At 35.0% G+C, this 24245-nt stretch overlaps 1 protein-coding gene across 1 annotated transcript; it reads right to left on the bottom strand.

Moving 5' to 3' along the window:
- Positions 1-3287: 3287 nt before the first annotated feature.
- Positions 3288-17416, bottom strand: LOC139875315 (DEAD-box ATP-dependent RNA helicase 24). Its single transcript, XM_071862659.1, has 5 exons — positions 16746-17416; positions 7667-8895; positions 4624-4663; positions 4054-4420; positions 3288-3484 (listed from the first exon to the last, which is right to left on the bottom strand). The coding sequence occupies exons 1-5, from the start codon at positions 17338-17340 to the stop codon at positions 3433-3435; spliced, it is 2283 nt and encodes a 760-aa protein (XP_071718760.1). The 5' UTR covers positions 17341-17416; the 3' UTR covers positions 3288-3432.
- Between the last annotated feature and the right edge of the window lie 6829 nt (positions 17417-24245).

Below are 24245 nucleotides of genomic sequence, written 5' to 3'. Positions count from 1 at the left end.
ACATAGCATGATTCGTGAGCTTATCATGAATGGGGTGATTTCTATAGTGTTCGTGAGGTCACAACAGAATTTAGCTGATCACTTGATGAAGGGATTGGCAAGAGACTTGGTTGACAAGTCTGCTATGGAGATGAGTTTAAAGTCCACATAAATTTCTAATTATAAGATACCCAATTCCCCTCTGATGAAAATCAGAAGCTGAATTCAATGTGGAAGGCTTATACTTAGAAATTTGGAGTACATAAATTTTATATCATCCCAAGGTAAGGTATTTTTTTTTTTTTTTTTTTTTTGAACGGCTAGTTAGATAGTCTCCCACACACACTAGAAGGAACCCGCTCTCGAATCTTCGCACTTACGTGAACCGGATCGATTTTATTATATACCTACACCTGCCAGTAGCAAAGTCGTAGGGACCACAGCACCATATGATGACTGTGTATACATAATATGCGGTAAACCTCCCCCCTTGGAATCAAACCAGCACCAATCGCGATGAGAGAATGCGGACTCACAGCCCAGAGACTTGGTACCACTCAGGCAATGCCTCGGTGGTCCCAAGGTAAGGTATGTACTCGGACTTGCTGAAGGTGAGGTTGAAGTCTAGCTTCTTAATAGTTCATTTGAAAAAGTGCATGAGCAGGTGCATGACTGAAATGAAGTACCTATGTGAATGTGAAGTTTTGCCGCTTTAACAAAGCTTGGACTTTTGTTTTAGATACATTCATGAAAGGATATGGACACATGGCTTGTAAAGTGTCAGGATAGCTTTAGAGTATTTGAAAACTTATGTGTATATTATTTTCAGTTATTCAAATGGGTTGAAGGGTTCAATTCTTAGAACACCACAATTCTCGAATATTTGGAATGTGTAATGTACTAAGGTGAAAATTCAATCTTCAAGATATTTTCATTTATGCATGAGTTTTTGTTTTAATTTGTTTAATTCTTATGAAACGAATTGCACTAAATTGGGGAGGATTGTTGGAAATTTAGTGTAATTGAGAGATTTAATCTACACTTGCAAATGGGTTAGGAGGTACGGAGTGTACACCCATTAACTGATAGATTACCCGGATCCGAAAGTGATTTTCCATCATCACAAATTTGAGTGATTACGGAAGTATTATTCTTGCACCCACTTTTGCTGTTAAAAAGTTGGTGAAACATCTCCATCGTAGAGTAGGTGAAACATCTCCATCGTGGAGTTAGTGAAACATCTCCATCGTGGAGTAGGTGAAACATCTCCATCGTGGAATAATACTTGTTTTTGTGTGCCTATAAATATGGATTATCATTCATGAGAATAAACACACACAAACACCTTAATACTCTTATGCAAAAGAGTTCTTGTTTACTGCCAATAACAAGAACTAATCTCTGTCTTATCCCAAAGTGATATTCGTGTAACCCAGGCAATAAGGGTCGAATAATTACTTTCGAAAAGTGATACCACGATTCAGTGATTTATCCGGCTATCGATTATTTTTACCCTACACGAAAAGTTTTATTAAAACCTCCAACAAATGAATCATATAAGCTAATAATAACAGCAGTTAAGTTATGACCCATTTGCCTATAAATGCTAGATTATCTCATACGGGTAAAATAAAGGAAATGGCTAACCGAGTAGATAGTCAAGCTTTAGTCCATTTAGAGCAGACATTATCCTAAATCATTCGTATTCAAAGACTTGCATGCTAATGAGCACAATAATAATGATGATTATGGTTATGTAACCATCGTTAACACACTGATATCAATAATATACACAGATGACAGAAGTGTAAGGTCAACCCGACCCATATGACCTTCTTTGACACATCATCAACTCGTCCATACTGCCACCTCTAACATAACTCAAACATAAATGCTAGTGTGGCAGAAATGTAAAAAACAATTACCGAATCATGTGGACCATTTAAATGATTAAATCGCTAAAATTACACTCTTTGATAAATAATATGCGATGTATTCAGACAACACGTAATATTAGACATAAGTTTATTTTAAAGAAAACATACAAATCAAAATGTGGCATATTCCTCATCCCACAACCAACTGAGGTTTTAAAAAACAATGAACATGCACCTATTTTTTCAAGTATACATACCCACAACCAACTGAGGTTTTTACCACTCAATCAATAATCGATTTAACTCAATATCTTCTTTTAACCAAAATTTATTATCTTACGGTTAAGATCCTTCCAACAAGCACATTGGTTGTCTTCAAGTCACAATGAACTACATTGAACCTTTATTTCTTATGAAGGAAGTCCTGAGCTATTTCACTCCACTTTTTTCTTGTTGCAGGCCAGTTAGAATAAAGTGATTATGATACAATCTATATTGAATAACATACAGTAATATTTTACCCTTTGAAGCAAAAAGTAGAAATTTAAATTCAATTAAGTAGATCTGACGATCTAAAAGAGTTACAATTGGTACAAATTCTAAACGCACAATATTGGCTATTAGTCAAAACAAACAACATGGGCTATTGAGACATCCAAACGCCCACGTCTTCACACGTCTTGAACTAAACGAATCAGAAAATTAAACGCCGTATTTGCTAGAAAGAGAACAAACAATACCGTCATTTCCTAAGTGTTGATGTACTAGCAACAACTTTTTTTGCTTTAATACAACATTTACAAAGTATTGACGTACTAACAGCAACTTTTCTGCTTCAATACAACATTCACAAAGCTTAACGTGATTAGGAAATTGTAATGCATATATTGTGCTTTTTCATTGACAAATTCATAGTATCACTTTTACATGTGAATTCAGCTTTCAACAGCGTAAAACACATTATGAGAGAACGCATTATGAGAGAATTTGAAGGAAGTTGGTTGCTCCGTTATATGCATCCTAATGGGACAAGTATATTTCTCATTGTGGTTCACGGTTCACCTCCATCTTTTTCATGAGAGTTGCTTGACAACTATCACAAAACCATACATGACAAGATAAAAGTGTAAAGTAAAAACACCTCAGAATAAACAAAGATGCAATCACTATTCTCTAGATAAATTGGTCCAAAACCCCTTCCACCAATCTTATTAGCTATAAAAGATAACAGATTGACTTTAAAAGTATATATTTTTCAACTTTAACTAAAAATACTGCTATTTGTATTGTGTGATATTTGATAAAAATTATATGTATGGAACAGAATATTAAATGTGTTATATTTGACAGAAAATTAATTCAAATAATACCATTATAAAGGACCTTCAACTAACTACCATGTCATTACCTGTATAAGTGAACAACCAAGAATGTCGGAAATAATTCGCACGCCAATCTCGATTGTAATTAAATAAAGTTGCAAGTTACAACTACATATGTAGAACCAAAACAATGACTTGATAAACTAAATAAGGTGTTAGTCACATAACATACAAGCTTATCACACACTCCGAGTTCAGCGGTCCCAACCAGAAGGCCTCTTCCTTTCTCTTGGACGGTCTCTTGATCTGTGCATAAAACAGAAGCAGTCAATATGACAGCCCTAAGCCCTTGATGAATCATATAAGCTAATAATAACAGCAGTTAAGTTATGACCCATTTACCTATAAATGCTAGATTATCTCATACGGGTCAAATAAAGGAAATGGCTAACCGAGTAGATAGTCAAGCTTTAGTCCATTTAGAGCAGACATTATCCTAAATCATTCTTATTCAAAGACTTGCATGCTAATGAGCACAATAATAATGATGATTATGGTTATGTAATTATCGTTAACACACTGATATCAATAATATACACAGATGACAGAAGTGTAAGGTCAACCCGACCCATATGACCTTCTTTGACACATCATCAACTCGTCCATACTGCCACCTCTAACATAACCCAAACATAAATGCTAGAGTAGCAGAAATGTAAAAAACAATTACCGAATCATGTGGACCATTTAAATGAAGACAAAGAAAATAATAAGTTACTTGGTCCATCATCATTTGGTAAACATTCTGCAAATGTTGCATTTCTCAGACCAAAAACAATTTCTGAATGAATTCAAGTTTCAATCACGAAAATTACCTCTCAGAACTGTTCTGATTAGCAATATTTCCAGGTGTCGTAGTAGTCAAACTTGATGAGCTGTACTGAGTAGGAGTCACTCGTGTATCTCCACCTATCGAGCCACCGGCAACAAAACCGGGTAGAACCATCTTCTTGTTTAGGTTATTTGAACCCTGATTTTGAGAACTTGATGATGATGCAGCAACAAAGCTGCTTTTAAACTGTGCCATTACTCCCGTCCTAAGTGAGTTAACAGCTGAACTACGACCAGGGGGAGCAGCTGAGGGGGTACTTTTGGGTTCTGTGTTGTAACCGATACCCAAACCAAAATCCACACCACGCACACCTCGGTTGCCACCTCCTCTCCCTTTTGCCCTTTTCCCACCTGCACACACACATATATATACACAATGATATAACAAGTTAGTGAAAAAAGTAACTTCAAAATTAAGCTTAGATGTCATATTCCATGAAATACTAGCAAAATAAGTTTCGGGACTGCAATCACAACATAAAGATGCACATTTTGTAATAAATCATAAAGAATGTAATAGAAGTTTAAAACTTGAAATGATAAAATATACATACCGCCCTTTCTCGCATCTCGTTTGGATCTATATCTTCCATCCTATAAAAAATAGCAAAGTAAAACGTCATTTGATATAATATCTCTGAATTTTTCGATGATCTTGATATATATACGATGGACAGTAATGTTTCTATTACCATGTGATTTGATTTATATTAATTTCTGGGGATCTTGATATACATACAATGAGCATATAATGTTTCTGTTACCATGTAATTTCTTTGATTTTGAGGATCCTAGTATACATACGGCTGACCGGTAATGAATCTGTTTCACCAATGAAATTTCTATAAACTTGTGGAAGACCTTGATTTACATACGAATACGTTGGACAGGTAATGTCAAAGTTACCATGTAATATCTATGAATTTTCGAGGATCTTGAGGTGCACATGATGGACAGGTAATGTTTATGTTATCATATATAATGCACCAAACTATTGTAGATTTGTAGCACAGAACAAGTAAAATGTCACATAATTATATTTCGTTGTATAAGAAGACAATACTGAATGAAAAAAAAAAAAATGTAGAAATAATAAGAAAACAAAAAGTGTGCCCAGTTGTCTCAAAAGCACAGGATTTTCTCCTTGATTAACGGTCGTTCAACATTAATAATCTTCCTATTCCTAAATGCATATAATTCTCTACTGCAGCATGGTAACATAGCTTAAGAAAAAGATTCTGGGGAAAATTTTTCTGACCCTTATATTGTGGAAGATGACTCAGCTTCATTGCAACAAAGCAATTTTCTTCACTTTAAAAGATGATGTCAAGAATGAATGAAGACATCTACTTCTAAACTACCTTTCTTTCTTACAACAAGATCCTTACATCATCCATATTAGCCAAGTTCTTTCTTTTTCTTATGAAGAATATCTTTTTGTGTACGTATATCTTAGATTTTTCCATAACTGTTTAAAGTAGCAATAGAAAACGATATACTCCATTATTCAGTGATACTGTGCATCATCTATAGGCCAAAAACACCTAGTTCAGTGGTTTGCCTCTTCTATTTCTAAATCAAGGCAGTCTAGAAATTTCTTGTTAAAAAGGCCAAATAGAGTATGTCATGCCTTTCCTAATTTAAATGTCATATTTTCGACGAAAAATCACATCTCACATATTTATCTTCACACAAGAAGTCACCATATATGACATGCTGAAGTAGACTTGAGAAAAAGGTACGACCTTCTGACTTCCTGAAACCCGCAGATATAAGAAAAGGAACCTAAGAGGGTACCAAAATACAATTGTATCATCAATTTCATTGTACCATTTGAGATGATAGTATGCTACTATCCCAAACAAAGTTTCTTGGCAATGAGATCATTACTCCAAACACTTAATTAAAAGGTATTATCTAAGGGAGAATGGTAATATACATGAAAATGAAATGCACATAGCCACATATGACTATAGGAGAACGTTGGTTTTACTAAAAACATATATTGCAATCAGAATTTCAAGTGTGCCGTCACTTCAAGGCTTAATGTTCAAAAAAGAAGGTGATCGTCAAGAGGGAGTCCAAGTCAGAACTTATCCATGAAGCCTAGCAACAGAGATTAAGATAAGTTCCTTAATCCTTATAGATTCCGGGTCCACATACACTTCTTAGCAATATGCCAATATGCAACATATTTATAAATTAGGTAAAAGTAGCAGCCCAAGTGCAGAAACTAAGCCTGGCGCAGAAAGGTAACTAAGTAATGAGTTAAAAAAATCACATAAAGGACTTCAAGATTACATTGAGTGGACCAATGGGACTATTCAGTTATGAAATTAGCAATTAACATACACACAAGTACACAACCCGTTAGAGCACGATTCAACAGAACAAACACAAATAACAAGAAAATCAAAGAAGAGTGGGTATATGCTCCCTTTGGAGGATATTGTTGCATACCATGAACTCATCACAAAGTTTCAAACCAATAATACTTGCCCATCAGCTTGATTGAAACAGGTGAAAGTTGATTTGAGGCACTAAGGACATGAAGGCCGAGGCACTAGGCGCTAAGGCGAGAACCTCAAGTAAATAGAACTCCTATAATGCATAAAGCACTTCCAAATTTCTTCTTCATAACGGATCTACCTAATAAATACACATCTCAAATTGCTGACTGGAAGTTAAATTAGAACATAACACGGCTTTAGTTTGGCTCCAATTTGTTGTTTTTTGCTTCAACTTGGTGTTTTGAATATTGGGAACGAAAGCTGCCGTATGGGGTTTAACATTTTAGAGCCGTTATTCAATTTAGTTGCGTTAGAAAGTTAAGATGATAATGAATATTGGGCCTAAAAAATTTGCCTATCTAAGTTTAGTAAAAAGGCATGACCAATATGGTTAAAAAAAACCCTACAATCACAAGGCCCAAGACACCACCTCATATCGCTTGGAGCCTAGGCACCGCCTCATGTCGTACTATCACCTAGAAGCACCCAAACGCCACTTTATTAGTCTAAGAAGCTTGAGGGGCAATGTGAAAATATCAAGAGCTTTCTACCTGATTAGTTTTGGACAACTCTAGAGATCTTGTTCATATTTTGTTTCAAAAACGTATCTCATGCATGATTGTTTTCTTAGATTTAGGATTAAATAACTATCTTTTAGGTAGTTCCAATTGCCCAAAAAAAGCTCAAGTGTGAAAGTTGTTTTTTTGGAAACAGAATAAAATTCTTTTACCTCAAGAGTTTGGATTGCTTAGTTTAACCAAACAGGTCTGACTGAAGGTTTGAATGGAGAATATTTCGAACTACTACTTTCTATTTCTATGCTAAAATATTTCGAACTTGAAACATGACTGCATTTATACTTAAAAAAAGTACAAAAGTTAGCGGGTCCAATAAGGACATGAGCAAGGGTCAGACCTTGCATCACATTATGTATACGAACTCCAAAGAAAATAGCTTACATGTTATTCTAAAATTATGCACTTAATAACAAACAAATGAGAATGTTCACATGCATCCTTCTTTTAACGGGAAACAAAGAAAAAACAATATTAAAAAAATCTATGCAGTATTAATATAGAAAGGTTACCTTCATAGCAAGGTCCATAAGCTCCGGTGACACATTTTGACCAGCAGCAACCAAACTGTTTACCAACTCACCAGCAAAACGAGCCTCCTTATGTGTAATGAGAGTGAACGCAGTCCCATCTTTGTCTCCAGCACGGCCTGTTCTCCCAATTCTATGCACATGCATATCCATATCTCTAGCAATATCATAATTAACCACTGATTTAATTGATTTAATGTCAAGACCACGAGCAGCAACATCAGTAGCAACAAGGACGTGATATATTCCAGCTTTAAACTTTTGCAATGTCTCCATACGAGATGACTGGTCTTTGTCACCATGAAGTGCAGCAACTTTAAACCCCTTTTGAGATAATTGGCTTTCTATCTCATCCACCGTTGCCTTTTTTGATGCAAAAACCAACACATCCCCATTATCAATCAGTCCTGGTAACTTTTCAAGCAGCCAATTCAATTTCTCTGTATCAGAAACAAGTACTTGAACTTCTTGAGTAATATCCTCATTTGCCATTCCTATCTCTCCAACTGTAACTCTTACTGGGTCAGTCAGTATCTCCCTAGCAAGCTTCTCGATTTTGCGAGGCATGGTTGCTGAAAAGAGCAGTGTTTGGCGATCTGGCCTGATCTGGCCCACAATGGACCTTATCTGAGGTTCAAATCCAAGGTCAAACATCCGGTCAGCCTCATCAAGGACCAAGTAAGTAGCTCTTGTCATATTAAGTGCCTTCATTTTAAGCATGTCTATTAATCTCCCAGGTGTTGCAACAACTATCTCGCAGCCTGACTTGAGTTCTTTAAACTGTTCAAGTTTAGACATTCCACCATAAACTGCTGACACACGAATACCATACACTTTTGCGAATTTCTTGCCTTCGAGATATATTTGATGAGCCAGTTCTCTTGTGGGTGCACAGACTACTCCAATGGGGCCTTCTTCTTTAGCCAGTTCAGGTTGATCCATAATATGTACAATCATAGGAAGAACAAACGCAGCAGTCTTCCCAGAACCAGTTTTTGCAATGCCAATGATGTCACTCCCAGACAATATAATAGGCAAAGACTGGCACTGTATTGGAGTAGGCTTTTCATAACCTTGTCTAGCTATAGCTTTCATTAACTCAACAGAAAATCCAGCTTCTGCAAATGTCTTAATTGGCCTTGGAACATCAAAGCCTGAAACACGAATGGCCAAACTCTTCCGATATTCAGCAACTTCCTCCTCACTCATACCTGGCATGGATCATGAACAAACCAATTATAATGTGACTGATGTAGCAAGAGATGGTAAAAATATACGTGAAAAAACAATAAAGGTAAGCAAATGGCTGATTCTCATCACAAGTTCATGTTAAAATTTAGACTATTAGGCAAGTCCAGCTACTTTGTAAATCTACTGTTGGGTCAGGATTATACTAATATAAGCACCCTCCTTCCATTAAAATCTATTTGGCAGATATTTACAGCAAACTAAACAAAATAAGTTTAGAAGTGAATTATATGATTCACACCATGAAAAAGACTTCCCAAATTGTAACATCCCGCGTTTTTTTCCGTTAAATTTAATTTTAACACCGTCTTTTTTTTTTAAAACATAATCTTTCGTATTTAAATTAATAGTTTCCGTGAGTAACGTTCATTATATTCCCGCTATTTAATTTTGACATCACCCGTTTACTCGAGCGTTTTAAAATATTCGTTTGGTTAATTACCGCACCCGCTTTGAAACTTGAGGGACCAATCTCGTCACTTGGCCAAATTGGGACAACTAGTCACCACCTCCCCACTTTCCTCACCATTCAATCACCTCCATCTCTCCCTCTTTCTCTCTAGCAAGAACACACACACAAACACCCAATTCAAACATTCATCATCTAAATTCGGATCGGGAAGCAAACTTCAAAACAAATTACATATTCGTGATCCTCTCATCATCCTCTTCGATTTGGTACCAATTTCATCCATTTTGGGTAACTTTCTAAAATCACTAATTTTCTTTAAATTCGTGTTTTTGACTTGAAATTGTGTTAGTTAGTGTCTATGGCTCGTGTATAATATGAATATATGTTTTGTTGCTCGATTTGTTGATTTGAGTAACTAGTTTGAACTTTTGAAGTGGGTTAGCTTAATCTTTGATTTTGGATGATTAAAAGTTGTTTAATTGTTAAAGTTCATGTTTTAATTGTGTTACTAGTATCACTAGCTTCGTTTTGATGCGTAGGTTGATTAAGGAAACTTCAAAAACATGAATATTGATTTTTGCGGATTTTGGTTAGGGTTTGATAGACTTAAAACAAGCTTTTGATGTTTCAAATGCCATGAAATGTTATTAGTAAGTGTTTAGATGCAATGTATGCTTAATTACCTTCGAAACGGCATATCGTATGTGTAAATTGGATTCCCGAATCATAAAATACGTTTTACGAACTTGAAACTTTGAAAATAAACCTTCCTTGATCAATTGACGAGTTTTCGGTTATTGTAATTGATGTTTTTGCTTGATGAAAAGTGGTTAGTTGTATTCCTCGTCAAAATACCTTTTCGACGATATATGATAGGCATTATAAGTGTTTGCGGGTCAAGAGTTGGGTTGGAAAATGTTTTGGTTAGTGCATACTTTGAAAAACAGAAAAGTGTCTGCCCAGATGGTGGCGCGGCGCGCCCCATCCCCGCGCGGCGCGCGGATTAGCCTGGCCAGATTCTGCTTCATTTGGCACATTTCACGCGAAATGTTTGACTAGCTATCGACCTCCGATTCACATGAAACTTGTTCTAATATACTTGTATATGAATAACTAGCATAGAAAAATAGTCCGGGACCCGACCCGAACGTGTTGACTTTTTTCGTTGACTTTGACCAAGTTTGACTTTTAGTCAAACTTAACCAAACTTTTATGCAATCGTTCTAACATGCTTTTATACGTGATTCTTGTATGAAACTTGACAAATTGATTCACATGCTATATTTAATCGAGTCGTAACGAGCCATAGGACTAATTGAACACATTTCACCCGACCTTGTGTCGTAACCGGTTAATTGATATAACTTACTTGTTTAGGTCAAGGCTAAGCAACTTTCATGCACACGTTTACTTTGTGAAGTACTTTTATACTCGTGCACTCGAGGTGAGATCATAGTCCCACTTTTTACTCTTTTGAACTTACTTTTGGGATGAGAAAACATAAACGATTCTTTTGAACTAAGTGAACACAAGAACGGGAAAACAAACATTCTACATACGAGTTTAGAACGAAAATCCTCAATCCGATTATCATTAGTTACATCAGATGGTGTAAGCGAGAACTTATGTTATATGGCCATATGGGTTTGACAGCCCTCATCTTTGACGGTTCGCTACCGTCTACGGATGAAATATATTTTCGAGAATCAGTGTTTGTTCTAGCACTATTGATGGGGTATTCAACGGACGGAATGTTAAGCTTTGATAATTGGGTGCTCGTGAATATTAACTTTTAGAATGTACTATTATTTCAACTTTGCAAATCTTGTGGTTCGACTTACTTTACCTTTAATACTTACTAAACCTATGATTTCACCAACGTTTTTGCGTTGACAGATTCTTCTATGTTTTCTCAGGTTTTCACATGGCTATTTGTTATACGCTTCCGCACTCTTTGATTACTTGATTGGAGTCAACCATGCATGCATACGCTAGGGATAGCACTTTTGGATTCAAACTTTTGTTTACATACTTACGCTATTTATAGCAACTGTGTTTTTAAACTAATTATGTCGCAAGTTATTTCATTTGTACTTTATGACTTTTGTAAACTTAGACTTGTTGTCGAACGGTTTTGTAAACTAAACTTGCAAGTCTTGTACCTTTCAAATGAATGCGACATAATTTTGGTCAAACGAGTCTCATATAGGGACTACGACCACGCAACGGGACCTAAGTTAACGGCGCCGTCAATAACGGTTTTGGTCGGGTCGTTACAAGTGGTATCAGAGCGTTGGTTGTAGGGAACTAGGACGTGCATTAGTGTGTCTAACAGAGTCGTTAGGACGCATTAGTGAGTCTAGACTACAACCGGATAGTTAGCATTTGCATTCTGACATACATTTGCTATAGATAGCACTTACTTGACTACTTGTGCATTATACTTGAATCATTCTTAGGAAAACTTTTTAATGGTACCCAACCTTCATTATACGAACTCGTATCCTGCCACTTTAGTTCGGGAACTCTGACTCCTTGGTTGTTATTTCCCCCGTCTCATTTTACTATCCATGAATATTGTAAAGTCACTGTCACTACTCTAGGTGAGTATCGTCATCAACATTTACCACTACGGTTGCGTGCTACTCGTTATCATGACTCGTTACTCTTTTCATACCTGAATACCTTATTGTCTGACTCGAAACACATTGACGTGAACAATCATTTATACACTTCCCTCGGGGAACGCTTCTTTATAGTTGCACTAATTCTTTCGATTTAATACGAGTCACGTTTGAGACGTCGTTACATTTTGTTCATTTTAGATTTTCGCGATGACACGAACTTGAATCTATAGAGTGATGTGGGGATGGAGGTATGAGTTAGCGTAATATAACGACACTCGATCAACGTGGTTATATTACGGTAAGACATACCAAAGTTCTAGTGACACGTGATGGTGGTTAGACTCGATCAACCTAAACACCACCATGTGCCATGTACATGACTTCATCTTTTCAGGTTTGGACATCCGAAAACTCCGAGAATATTTATAACAACCATACCGGGGACACACCTTCAATTATTGTCAAATTATATTTATGCTTCCGAATGAATTACCGATTCCATTCGACTTCAACCGTATGTCGCACGGGTATACTAGCTCGTCCTCGCGCAGTCTTATTGACTAACTACAATTTACTCGTTATGCTCACATCGGGGCGGAAACTTCTCTTGCATCACACTCGTACTTCCGGTTCAGGAAATCTTTATTCTAAACTCTCAATGGAGGGAGGGACTCTCCACGTTATACTAGTATTCACCTCGAGGGTGAATAGTTCCGACGAACGTTTTTGGAAACCGATAAATCTTCCGCGACGCGAATTTTCTTGAGAAACTTGTCCTAGCTAACGTTTTCAATTCCTAGCAAACTTGTTTGATATGCCTTAAGGAAATGTACCCCGTTTCGGATCGAGATCCTCGTTTCACTTCTAGATTTTGGAGTACCTTACAAAAAGCCTCGGGACCGCGTTTAGACATGAGTACCGCGTACCATCCACAACCCGACGGACCGAACAAACATACGATTTAAGTCTTGAAAACCATAATACGAATTTGTATTACCAACTTCAAATTTACTTGAGAAAAGTATTTTCCTTTAACCGAATCCTCGTACTACAATGATCTTCATTCGAGTTTTAACGTCACACCTTTTGAAACCACATGTGACCGGAAACGCCATTCTCCTTTGACGAACCAAGTAAACGATGACCAATTCACCGGGACCGGGATTATGCATGAGCGACCGAGAAAACTTATCCATATCCAAGAAAGACCCAACACGACTCGTTGTCACCAAGAGCTACGCCGATGTTAGACGTAAACATTTCAAATTCAACGTGGGAAACCGCGTCACGTTAAGAGTCGCACCTTGGAAAGGTGCAATCCGTTTCGGGAAAAACGTAGGAAGCTAAATCCGTGATATTTTATCCTTTTGAAATCTTGGGGCGTTTTAGACCCGTTGCTAGCCGTTTAGATTTTCCGGCTCATTTCGAGTCTCCGTTTATCCTACATTCGATGTATCAACTTAAAGACGTGTTTTGCGAAACGAGAACTTGTTATCTCCTTTGATGAACTCACTATCGACGATAACCCTCACTTCCTAGGAGGACCGGTTGAAACCATGAATCGTGAAGCCAAACCTTAAAACAACATACGACCCCGACCTTCAAGTTCGTTGAAATGCTCAAGGACGTACCTTCACTTATTCGTAGAATTTACAACGCAAGATCTCGAGTAAGACTCAACAACTACTACTTCCAACTAAATTTCGGGACGAAATTTCTTTTGAGGCGTGGATAATGTAACATCCCGCGTTTTTTCCGTTAAATTTAATTTTAACACCGTCTTTTTTTTTTAAAACATAATCTTTCGTATTTAAATTAATAGTTTCCGTGAGTAACGTTCATTATATTCCCGCTATTTAATTTTGACATCACCCGTTTACTCGAGCGTTTTAAAATATTCGTTTGGTTAATTACCGCACCCGCTTTGAAACTTGAGGGACCAATCTCGTCACTTGGCCAAATTGGGGCAACTAGTCACCACCTCCCCACTTTCCTCACCATTCAATCACCTCCATCTCTCCCTCTTTCTCTCTAGCAAGAACACACACACAAACACCCAATTCAAACATTCATCATCTAAATTCGGATCGGGAAGCAAACTTCAAAACAAATTACATATTCGTGATCCTCTCATCATCCTCTTCGATTTGGTACCAATTTCATCCATTTTGGGTAACTTTCTAAAATCACTAATTTTCTTTAAATTCGTGTTTTTGACTTGAAATTGTGTTAGTTAGTGTCTATGGCTCGTGTATAATATGAATATATGTTTTGTTGCTCGATTTGTTGATTTGAGTAACTAGTTTGAACTTTTGAAGTGGGTTAGCTTAATCTTTGATTTTGGATGATTAAAAGTTGTTTAATTGTTAAAGTTCATGTTTTAATTGTGTTACTAGTATCACTAGCTTCGTTTTGATGCGTAGGTTGATTAAGGAAACTTCAAAAACATGAATATTGATTTTTGCGGATTTTGGTTAGGGTTTGATAGACTTAAAACAAGCTTTTGATGTTTCAAATGCCATGAAATGTTATTAGTAAGTGTTTAGATGCAATGTATGCTTAATTACCTTCGAAACGGCATATCGTATGTGTAAATTGGATTCCCGAATCATAAAATACGTTTTACGAACTTGAAACTTTGAAAATAAACCTTCCTTGATCAATTGACGAGTTTTCGGTTATTGTAATTGATGTTTTTGCTTGATGAAAAGTGGTTAGTTGTATTCCTCGTCAAAATACCTTTTCGACGATATATGATAGGCATTATAAGTGTTTGCGGGTCAAGAGTTGGGTTGGAAAATGTTTTGGTTCGTGCATACTTTGAAAAACAGAAAAGTGTCTGCCCAGATGGTGGCGCGGCGCGCCCCATCCCCGCGCGGCGCGCGGATTAGCCTGGCCAGATTCTGCTTCATTTGGCACATTTCACGCGAAATGTTTGACTAGCTATCGACCTCCGATTCACATGAAACTTGTTCTAATATACTTGTATATGAATAACTAGCATAGAAAAATAGTCCGGGACCCGACCCGAACGTGTTGACTTTTTTTCGTTGACTTTGACCAAGTTTGACTTTTAGTCAAACTTAACCAAACTTTTATGCAATCGTTCTAACATGCTTTTATACGTGATTCTTGTATGAAACTTGACAAATTGATTCACATGCTATATTTAATCGAGTCGTAACGAGCCATAGGACTAATTGAACACATTTCACCCGACCTTGTGTCATAACCGGTTAATTGATATAACTTACTTGTTTAGGTCAAGGCTAAGCAACTTTCATGCACACGTTTACTTTGTGAAGTACTTTTATACTCGTGCACTCGAGGTGAGATCATAGTCCCACTTTTTACTCTTTTGAACTTACTTTTGGGATGAGAAAACATAAACGATTCTTTTGAACTAAGTGAACACAAGAACGGGAAAACAAACATTCTACATACGAGTTTAGAACGAAAATCCTCAATCCGATTATCATTAGTTACATCAGATGGTGTAAGCGAGAACTTATGTTATATGGCCATATGGGTTTGACAGCCCTCATCTTTGACGGTTCGCTACCGTCTACGGATGAAATATATTTTCGAGAATCAGTGTTTGTTCTAGCACTATTGATGGGGTATTCAACGGACGGAATGTTAAGCTTTGATAATTGGGTGCTCGTGAATATTAACTTTTAGAATGTACTATTATTTCAACTTTGCAAATCTTGTGGTTCGACTTACTTTACCTTTAATACTTACTAAACCTATGATTTCACCAACGTTTTTGCGTTGACAGATTCTTCTATGTTTTCTCAGGTTTTCACATGGCTATTTGTTATACGCTTCCGCACTCTTTGATTACTTGATTGGAGTCAACCATGCATGCATACGCTAGGGATAGCACTTTTGGATTCAAACTTTTGTTTACATACTTACGCTATTTATAGCAACTGTGTTTTTAAACTAATTATGTCGCAAGTTATTTCATTTGTACTTTATGACTTTTGTAAACTTAGACTTGTTGTCGAACGGTTTTGTAAACTAAACTTGCAAGTCTTGTACCTTTCAAATGAATGCGACATAATTTTGGTCAAACGAGTCTCATATAGGGACTACGACCACGCAACGGGACCTAAGTTAACGGCGCCGTCAATAACGGTTTTGGTCGGGTCGTTACACAAATCATGAGTTACCAACTTTGATGGCTGCGTAATATTGAGTTAGAGATCAAGAATCAATATACACGAAATGATCCATAGATATGTCCTGGTCTCCTTGTTTTTGGCGAAAAACGAATACTATATGACGAATCCTTTTCTCGGAAAAGGAAAAGAACGAACGAGATACAAACAACAACGTTACAAACAACGACAACAAGGAGGCTCGAAAGCTGTAAACGATATGTCCTAGCCTTTTATATCTAGGTTTCTTAAAAAAATTAATGTTGGTCACAATTTTAAGACAATTTTAAATTACATTTACTAAAAGGATTGTATTTATAGATTGCTTATCAATAAATTAGAGAGTTAGCATATTCAAGCCAAAATCTAGGGTTTCACTGTTTTACAAATAATTTTAGACTAATTCTTATCCTACACCAACTAGTTCAAGATATGCAGCTCTACTTCAATGTTCCTGCTGGTTAAGAGTACTTTGAGTTTACATAATCATTCAGCTACATCCTAAGTTTCTTATCAACTTATAACTATAGGAAGTCTGTGAATGATATAAAACCAGGGCAAGTAATTATAAAATAGTAACAATAGACAGAATTATAATCTTTACATACCTGATATAGACGGTTTTTCTTCATAAAAATCCTTATTAAACGGTTCGTAATCAATCGAACTATGATCCAAAGCAGCAATAGGCTCAATCTTCTTCTTATCAAGAACAATAGGATTATCATCCGAATCATACTCCAACAATCCAGCATCAACCGCTTTAGCAGCAGCATAAACCTCTTCATCCGAATTATAACCAGCATGTAACGCATCAGACGCCAACGTCAACCCTACATCCTTCTTCGCTCTCAAAAAACTCTCCATCGGATCATCTTCTTCATCATCTCTATACCTATCCGCTTTTTCCTTCGCTTTCGGCGGTGGAGCGGCCCTCATCTCCTCATGTATTCCTTCCATAAACGCATCCAACGGATCAATTTCACCGTCGTCAGCTGCGACCTCACCGCCGTCATTGGTGGCGTTGTGATTAGGATCTTCATAATCGATGTTATCTAAATCGGTGTCTTCGTAATGGTCGTGGCTACCGCCGCGTGATGACGGAGGAACGTAGAGACGTTGCGGTTGTTCAAGGCGTTCGAAACTATATGTGGATTGTTTATTGATACCGAAGCCTTCGAATCCGAATTTCCGTTTGGACATTGAAACGAAACGCTAAGGTTTTGAGGTACTAATGCGCTTAGATATAATGAATTAGAGCGTTGGGACAAAACCCTAACTTTAAATCTAGGTTTATTAGGGGTTTATTTTACTAATTGGGGACGATGTTGTATTTGCAGGTTATTGTTTGGTATGTGAAGCGCGTTGGGATTGGGGTTAGTTTGCGATGAGGGTAAGGTCGGTGTGGGAAATTACTTTTTTGTTGTTAAAGAGATTCTAACGTAGTAAAAAATTTATTTTACATGACGGTTACGAAATCATCTGCATTTTTATCGGAGAGCGAACCGATTAACGTTTCTCTTTTTCATTCTCGCAACATTTCTAGTACGTTGCTTAAAAATAAAAAATCAACAAAAAAGGAAGAAAAGTTTGGTTCAATATGCAGAGATGAAAGAATTCGGCGTTTTCATTAAAAACATTTGAGCTCGTGTTCACGGCTCGAATCATTTACTAAACGAGTTTCATAATATGTTTAAGCTCGGACTCGAGCTCGTTTAGGCTTAGCTCGAATCGAGCTTTTAACAAGTCGAGCTCGAGTAGCTCTCAAGTAGCTCAACTCATTTACGCCCCTAGTATTAAGCATAACATACTACTGTAAAATAATTTTAGCTAACATGGGTAACTATTGATGTGTATGATTACATCTTTAAAGTAATGGTTCACGTTGAATGATACATCATTCATTGCTCAGTGCGTTTGTTTCTAACTTCTAAATGACATACGATGTTGAATGGGTAAAAATTTATTGTTGAATAGAACAATTCATTTGAAAAACTCTCTTAACTTTTAAAAACCTAAATGTTAGGTAATATCAATTTTTTTTTTTTGAAAGGCAAGCCTCCCAACGTGTAACAAGTGGGGATTGAACATGGATCCCTTTGAAACTTTTCAAACATCTTACCACCAAGCTACCCTTGAGGTTAATATAAAAATTATTTATTAAACAACTATTGTTTTCTATCTATTAAACATATTAATTTAATAATTTTATATCATTCATATTATTCATTCAAAATGATTATTATACAAGCTATTGTCATTCAAAACCAACTTCATTCAGGACCTTTAAATCATAAATTAATGGTCTTGGTTCGAATCTACAAAATTAAAAAACTATATCATAAGGGTGAGCTAGGTTCACCTGCAATGACTCTGAAATGTTCGTAAAGCAGTCAAGCGCCTTGTGTTTAGTCGACCAGCAAAGCGAGTCAGGATACCCAGTTATACATGAAAATATAAAATTGTGAGGGTTTCAACATGTAATAAGCATACTTATTGTGAAAAGGTCCCAAGTCAAAAAATATTTCATTTTGATGTTTAAGTTCGGAAAGGTTCGTAATATGTAGCAGTTATATTTACAAACTTATGTTAGTGTTATTTGCAATCTTGATTATGATACAAATGGAAAATGATAAAATAAATTACGTGTTTTGTATAATGTTTACATTGAATTGATATAGGGTGTCGATTATGTTCATCAAATGTTTACAACATCATCATACAATTAAATAACACACAAAATTCATAGTATCATTTTATTTTATAAATTTTAAATTTAGACTAGTTGAATCAAAATAAACGATGAATAAACAAATTACTACTATACTATCTAATAGACAAAACTGGTTAATAGTAGACAAAATTTCATTCCTCGTCCCTGAACTTTACATCGATTTTGACTCTTTGTCCTTTTTCTTTTTTTTGTGCATTTCTCGTCCCTAAACTATCAAAAGAGTACATCCCTCGTCCCCCGTCTACGTTCTGTCAAAACCTGCCGTTACCTCTTATCACGTGCATGTCATGTGAGGGTATTTTTGTCACTTCGTCTTATCCCTTCTCTTTTTTACTTCTCTACTTGCCCTAATTCATTCTGCAAAATCCTAATTTTGTCATTCTCCATATAATCCACCAATATCTATCATTATCATCATATTCAAAATCGAAATTAAATCATCAAAACAAAACAAATCCAAATAAGAAAGCCAGATTCACAAGCTTCATACCCCCAGCTTCCAGAAGTAGTCAAATTAGATTCATCTTATTTTCTTAATTTTTTTCTTTTTATGTATTACTATATAAAATCAAAGGGAGAAGGATAAGCACCTCATACTCTCACTTTCTCTTGGCTTTCTTCTTACACTCTTCAGCTTCTTCATCACTCATGACCTTCTTCTTTGAACCTTTCTCGGTCTCATGAGGTCTCCTGTTAGATCTACACAATTCAAGTAGATCTGCTAGTTTGAGTAAGAGCATATCTAATGGCGATTTGAGTAGATCTGCTCGTTTGATCGGTGTTGTTGACCACCGAAAAAGTTGAGCGAGAAGACAAAGGACTACTTGACCCGACAGGAAATGAGATATGGTTAGTGAATTTGATGATGGTGATGTTTGGCTCTCATTTTGAATTTGATTTAGTTAAACGTTTAGAATTAATTTTTTTTTCTTTTTGGGTTCTTATGTTAATTTACAGAGAGCTGATATGAAAAATGAGATATGGTCAGATTCATCATTTTAATATGAAAAATGAAATGGCCTAGAGAGCTGATATTTTTAATGGAATATTTGTAAATTTATTATATTTAATCGTTTAATGTGGTTTGGATTTGAGTGTGTTTGTATTTGTATTTGGATTTGTTCATATGTAGCTTGAAGATAAAGATGAAGATGAATCGAGTACTTGTACTATGTGTTTTAGTAGTAGTATATTTTATTTGAGAAAGAAGATCAGTTTGGGGAAGAAAACATCAAAAAGACTAAAATACCCTCACATGACATGCACGTGATAAGGGGTAACGGCAGGTTTTGACAGAAAGTAGACGGGGGACGAGGGATGTACTCTTTTGATAGTTTAGGGACGAGGAATGCACAAAAAAAAGAAAAAGGACAGGGAGTCAAAATCGATGTAAAGTTCAGGGACGAGGAATGAAATTTTGTCTTAATAGTAACTAAAGGCATTTTCGTCCTTTCACCTTTTTTTTTAATTCTAATTAAATTTTACTACACCAACAAAGACCCCCACACTTTTTTCAAATATTCAAATCAGCCCCCAAACAGGGGGGTAAAATGTCAAATAACTATTTTCATAAAAATATCTTAAATAAACTCCACCCAAATATTCAACGGGTCATATCTTCTCGCTCACAACGAGTTAAATTTTTTCGACACCATCGTTAAACTCGAAATAATTTTAGGAACGCAATGTCACTAACTATATGCAAAACGGACACTTTTTAAAAAACACTAAATATTTGGGGTACTTTTCATACACGTTGATTTTACGTTAAATTTTTAAAAGTCGATAATTACATAGCTAAACGCGGAGATGGACATATATTGTTAATTTAAAATAACATTTAAATTTTTCACGGGTTATACATTTTAGTTCGACTCGAGTTGCGCTTCAACGACATCATTCTTTAGCCACGAGATAATTTTACAAACTAAACGCAATAAAATACATTGAAAACTGAACCCCCGGCGCGAAGCGAGGGTTCAACAACTAGTTAAATCTATTTACGAAATCAGAGCTTTGATCGATTATTGGCATAAGAAATATATGTAAGGCACCAAACACGCCAATTATATGATCGAGGGTATTTGGGATCACTTTTTGAAAATATTTTTTTTAATTATTGCATTTTGTAAATGTATATAATTAATTTATAGTGTTTGAGAATGATAATTAAATAATTGTTATAATATAATATAAATATGGGGGATGATTCTCACACACACTTTTTTGATCCTCACACACCAATTTAAAGAAATGGAGTATTATTAGAAGAGTAAAAGGTTAAAATAGGTGTGTGAGGATCAAAAAAGGGTGTGTTAGAATCATCCCCCTATAAATATACATAAAGTCATAAATGGATGTTGAAATGTCAAATATGGATGACCAATTTTTAGTATAAATACTACATTAATGTAAGCTTGTAAGTTGCACCAGAATTTCATAATCAAAATTCTCTATTTATTCTCATGTTTTGTTCATGCATATTAGTAAATAAGTCTTACTTTTGTATAGGCCATAATAATAATTATTAATAATAATTAAAATTACAACACGTTATCAGCACGAAGTGCTCCGTATAATCAAGGTTTATCTAAGCAAGCACAAGTCACTAATCAAGGTAAGAAATTCTTTAACGATATCTTCTATTATTTATTAGTAAGGTAAATATTATTATCATCATAGGTAAAATTATATTTCTGTAATCTAACTTTTATTAACTTCACTAACATTTATATTTATGTTATTTAAGTTATATACGGTCGGTTATACCGCCTGAATTATATTTCTGTAATCTAACTCTTAACTTCACTAACATTTATATTTATGTTATCTAACATTTATGATTACTTATGCAATTAATCATTATTTATTTCATGCATACTAATGTTTATTCTTAAAATTTATTATTTATGCATAATATGTTTATTCTCTTAATCTTCGTATTTATACTAAATGTATTTATAGTAATCGTATTTGTACTAATAAATTTTTTTATTAAAATTATTATTAATACAACGAGCACATAACAGTCGTTAACGTCAACTAACGACGTTACAACGGTCATATATACATAACGGTTGTTAACGTCAACTGACGACGTTACAACGACTATATTTTTCAAATATAAAATAAACATCTTCGTTTTCACATTTTTCACAAATCAATCTTCATTTTCTCAGATTACCACTCTCAAAAAGTTTTTTGTAAAGATGATTCACACAAGGATGATTTTTCCTATTTTATTGGTCATACTAACTATCATCATTGTTGCTAATATACCACGGGGTGAACCTATATTCTATCCTGCTCTTGTGGTTTTATCATTTGTAATCATGCCATTATTCTGTTGTTTGCTGCTTATGAATTTAAAATGATCCTAATTTCATTTTATTATTTGTCTATGAATAGAAGTTGATTATGATTATGATTTATGTTGTTCATCTTTTGATAATAGAAAATGTCGAATTTGAAAAGGCTTAAATTTGCTCCTTTAGAATCAAGTGGGAACAACTACTTAACATGGTTTATGAATGTAGAAAAACATCTCGAATCAATCGGTATTTTAGAAACCCTGAATGAAAATAACAATTGTTCCGAATAAGAGAAAGCAATAGCAAATATTTTTCTTAGCAAACATATTGACGAGTCCTTAGAATCTACATATTATATGATCGAAGATCCAAGTGTATTATGGAAAATACTCAAAAATAGATACGATATTAATTTCCAAGAAATAATGGTGATCCATGAAAAAATAAAATTGAAGATGTTAGTAGACGCTCTTATAAGAATCTCGGAGATTCTTATTAATAATCTGGTAACGTGGATCATCAGTCTAGTATTTCTTGAATACATGAACATCTTGTTTAGCTCTACAAATAAGTCCCAAAAGAAAAGAAAACGAGGGTGAATCTGTTGAAAAATCTTGATTAAATAAACCCTGAGCTACCTTGAGACTTGAATGGTTTGAATTTTCTAAGATGCTTAGCTTGTTATGTATCACTCATAAATAAATAGTTTTAGACCACAACGCATATGTTTATTAAGTGTTATCTTTTATGTACTTCAGATTGTAACTTTTTTGCAGGTAATATAATTTGATTATCTTGCTGAAATATAACTCATTATTTGCTTATCTTATTTGAAGTTTTAGTATGAATCCTGCTGAAATACAACATCAATTAAATGGTAAAGACCTATGTATTGCAGATAGTAGTAACATACACACTATGATCAAATCTAAGAAATATTTCATTGATTTAAATCAAATGAAGGAATTATAAATACTATATCAGGTCTTGCAAACTTGATATAAGGAACGGAAAAGGCAAAAATTCATATTACCAAATGGTATGAATTTTCTGATAAACAATACCTTGTTTTCTCCCAAATCAAAGAGAAATTTGTTAAGTTTCTCTGATATATATCATAATGGATATGATTATCAGTCAATGATAACCGGAAATGAGAAATATCTATGTAGCACCAAAAAGCGCATATGATGAAAAGCGCAGCGCATATGATTAAAAGCGCATACGATGAAAAGTGCATATGATGAAAAGCACAACGCATATGATTAAAAGCGCATATGGTGAAAAGGATATATGATTAAAAGCGCATATGATAAAAAGTGCATATGATGAAAAGCGCATATGATGAAAAGCACAGCGCATATGATTAAAAGCGCATATGATGAAAAGTGCATATGATGAAAAGCACAGTACATATGATTAAAAGCGCATATGGTAAAAAGGATATATGATGAAAAGCGCATATGGTGATTAATGAAAAGCACATATGGTGATTAATGAAAAGCACATATGGTGATTAATGAAAAGAATATTGAGAAAGAATCATCAATGTTTCTTGAAAGAATTCAAGGTTATATATATGGTCTAATTCATCCATCATGTGGACTATTTTGATATTTCATGGTTCTAATAGACGCATCTAGCGGATGGTCTCATGTTTGTGTGTTATCAAGCCATAATATGGCATTTGCAAAGTTTCTTGCACAAATTATTAAATTGAGAATGAAATGTCCCGTTCATATCGATTATATGTGACAACCCGGAAATTTCCAACCAAATTTAAACTTTAATCTTTATATGTTTCCGACACGTTAAGCAATATTAGTTAAGTTAAATTTCAAGAATTTTAAACTATGTTCATACATTCATTCAACCTCGACCAAGTTCCAACGATTCACGAACCATTAAACGAATATGATTATATATGTATATGTGTATATATATTATAACTTGAAACGTAAACAAAATATTAGATTAAATACTTTATATGATTGTATCTGTTTCAAAATGTTTATCAATGGAATTAGAAGATAAGATCAAATGATTGAATTATCAGATATATT

Source organism: Rutidosis leptorrhynchoides, chromosome 1, assembly GCF_046630445.1.
Source record: "Rutidosis leptorrhynchoides isolate AG116_Rl617_1_P2 chromosome 1, CSIRO_AGI_Rlap_v1, whole genome shotgun sequence".
Lineage (NCBI taxonomy): Eukaryota > Viridiplantae > Streptophyta > Magnoliopsida > Asterales > Asteraceae > Rutidosis > Rutidosis leptorrhynchoides.
Note: the sequence above shows the minus strand (reverse complement) of the source record. Positions and strands in the feature narration are given on the sequence as shown.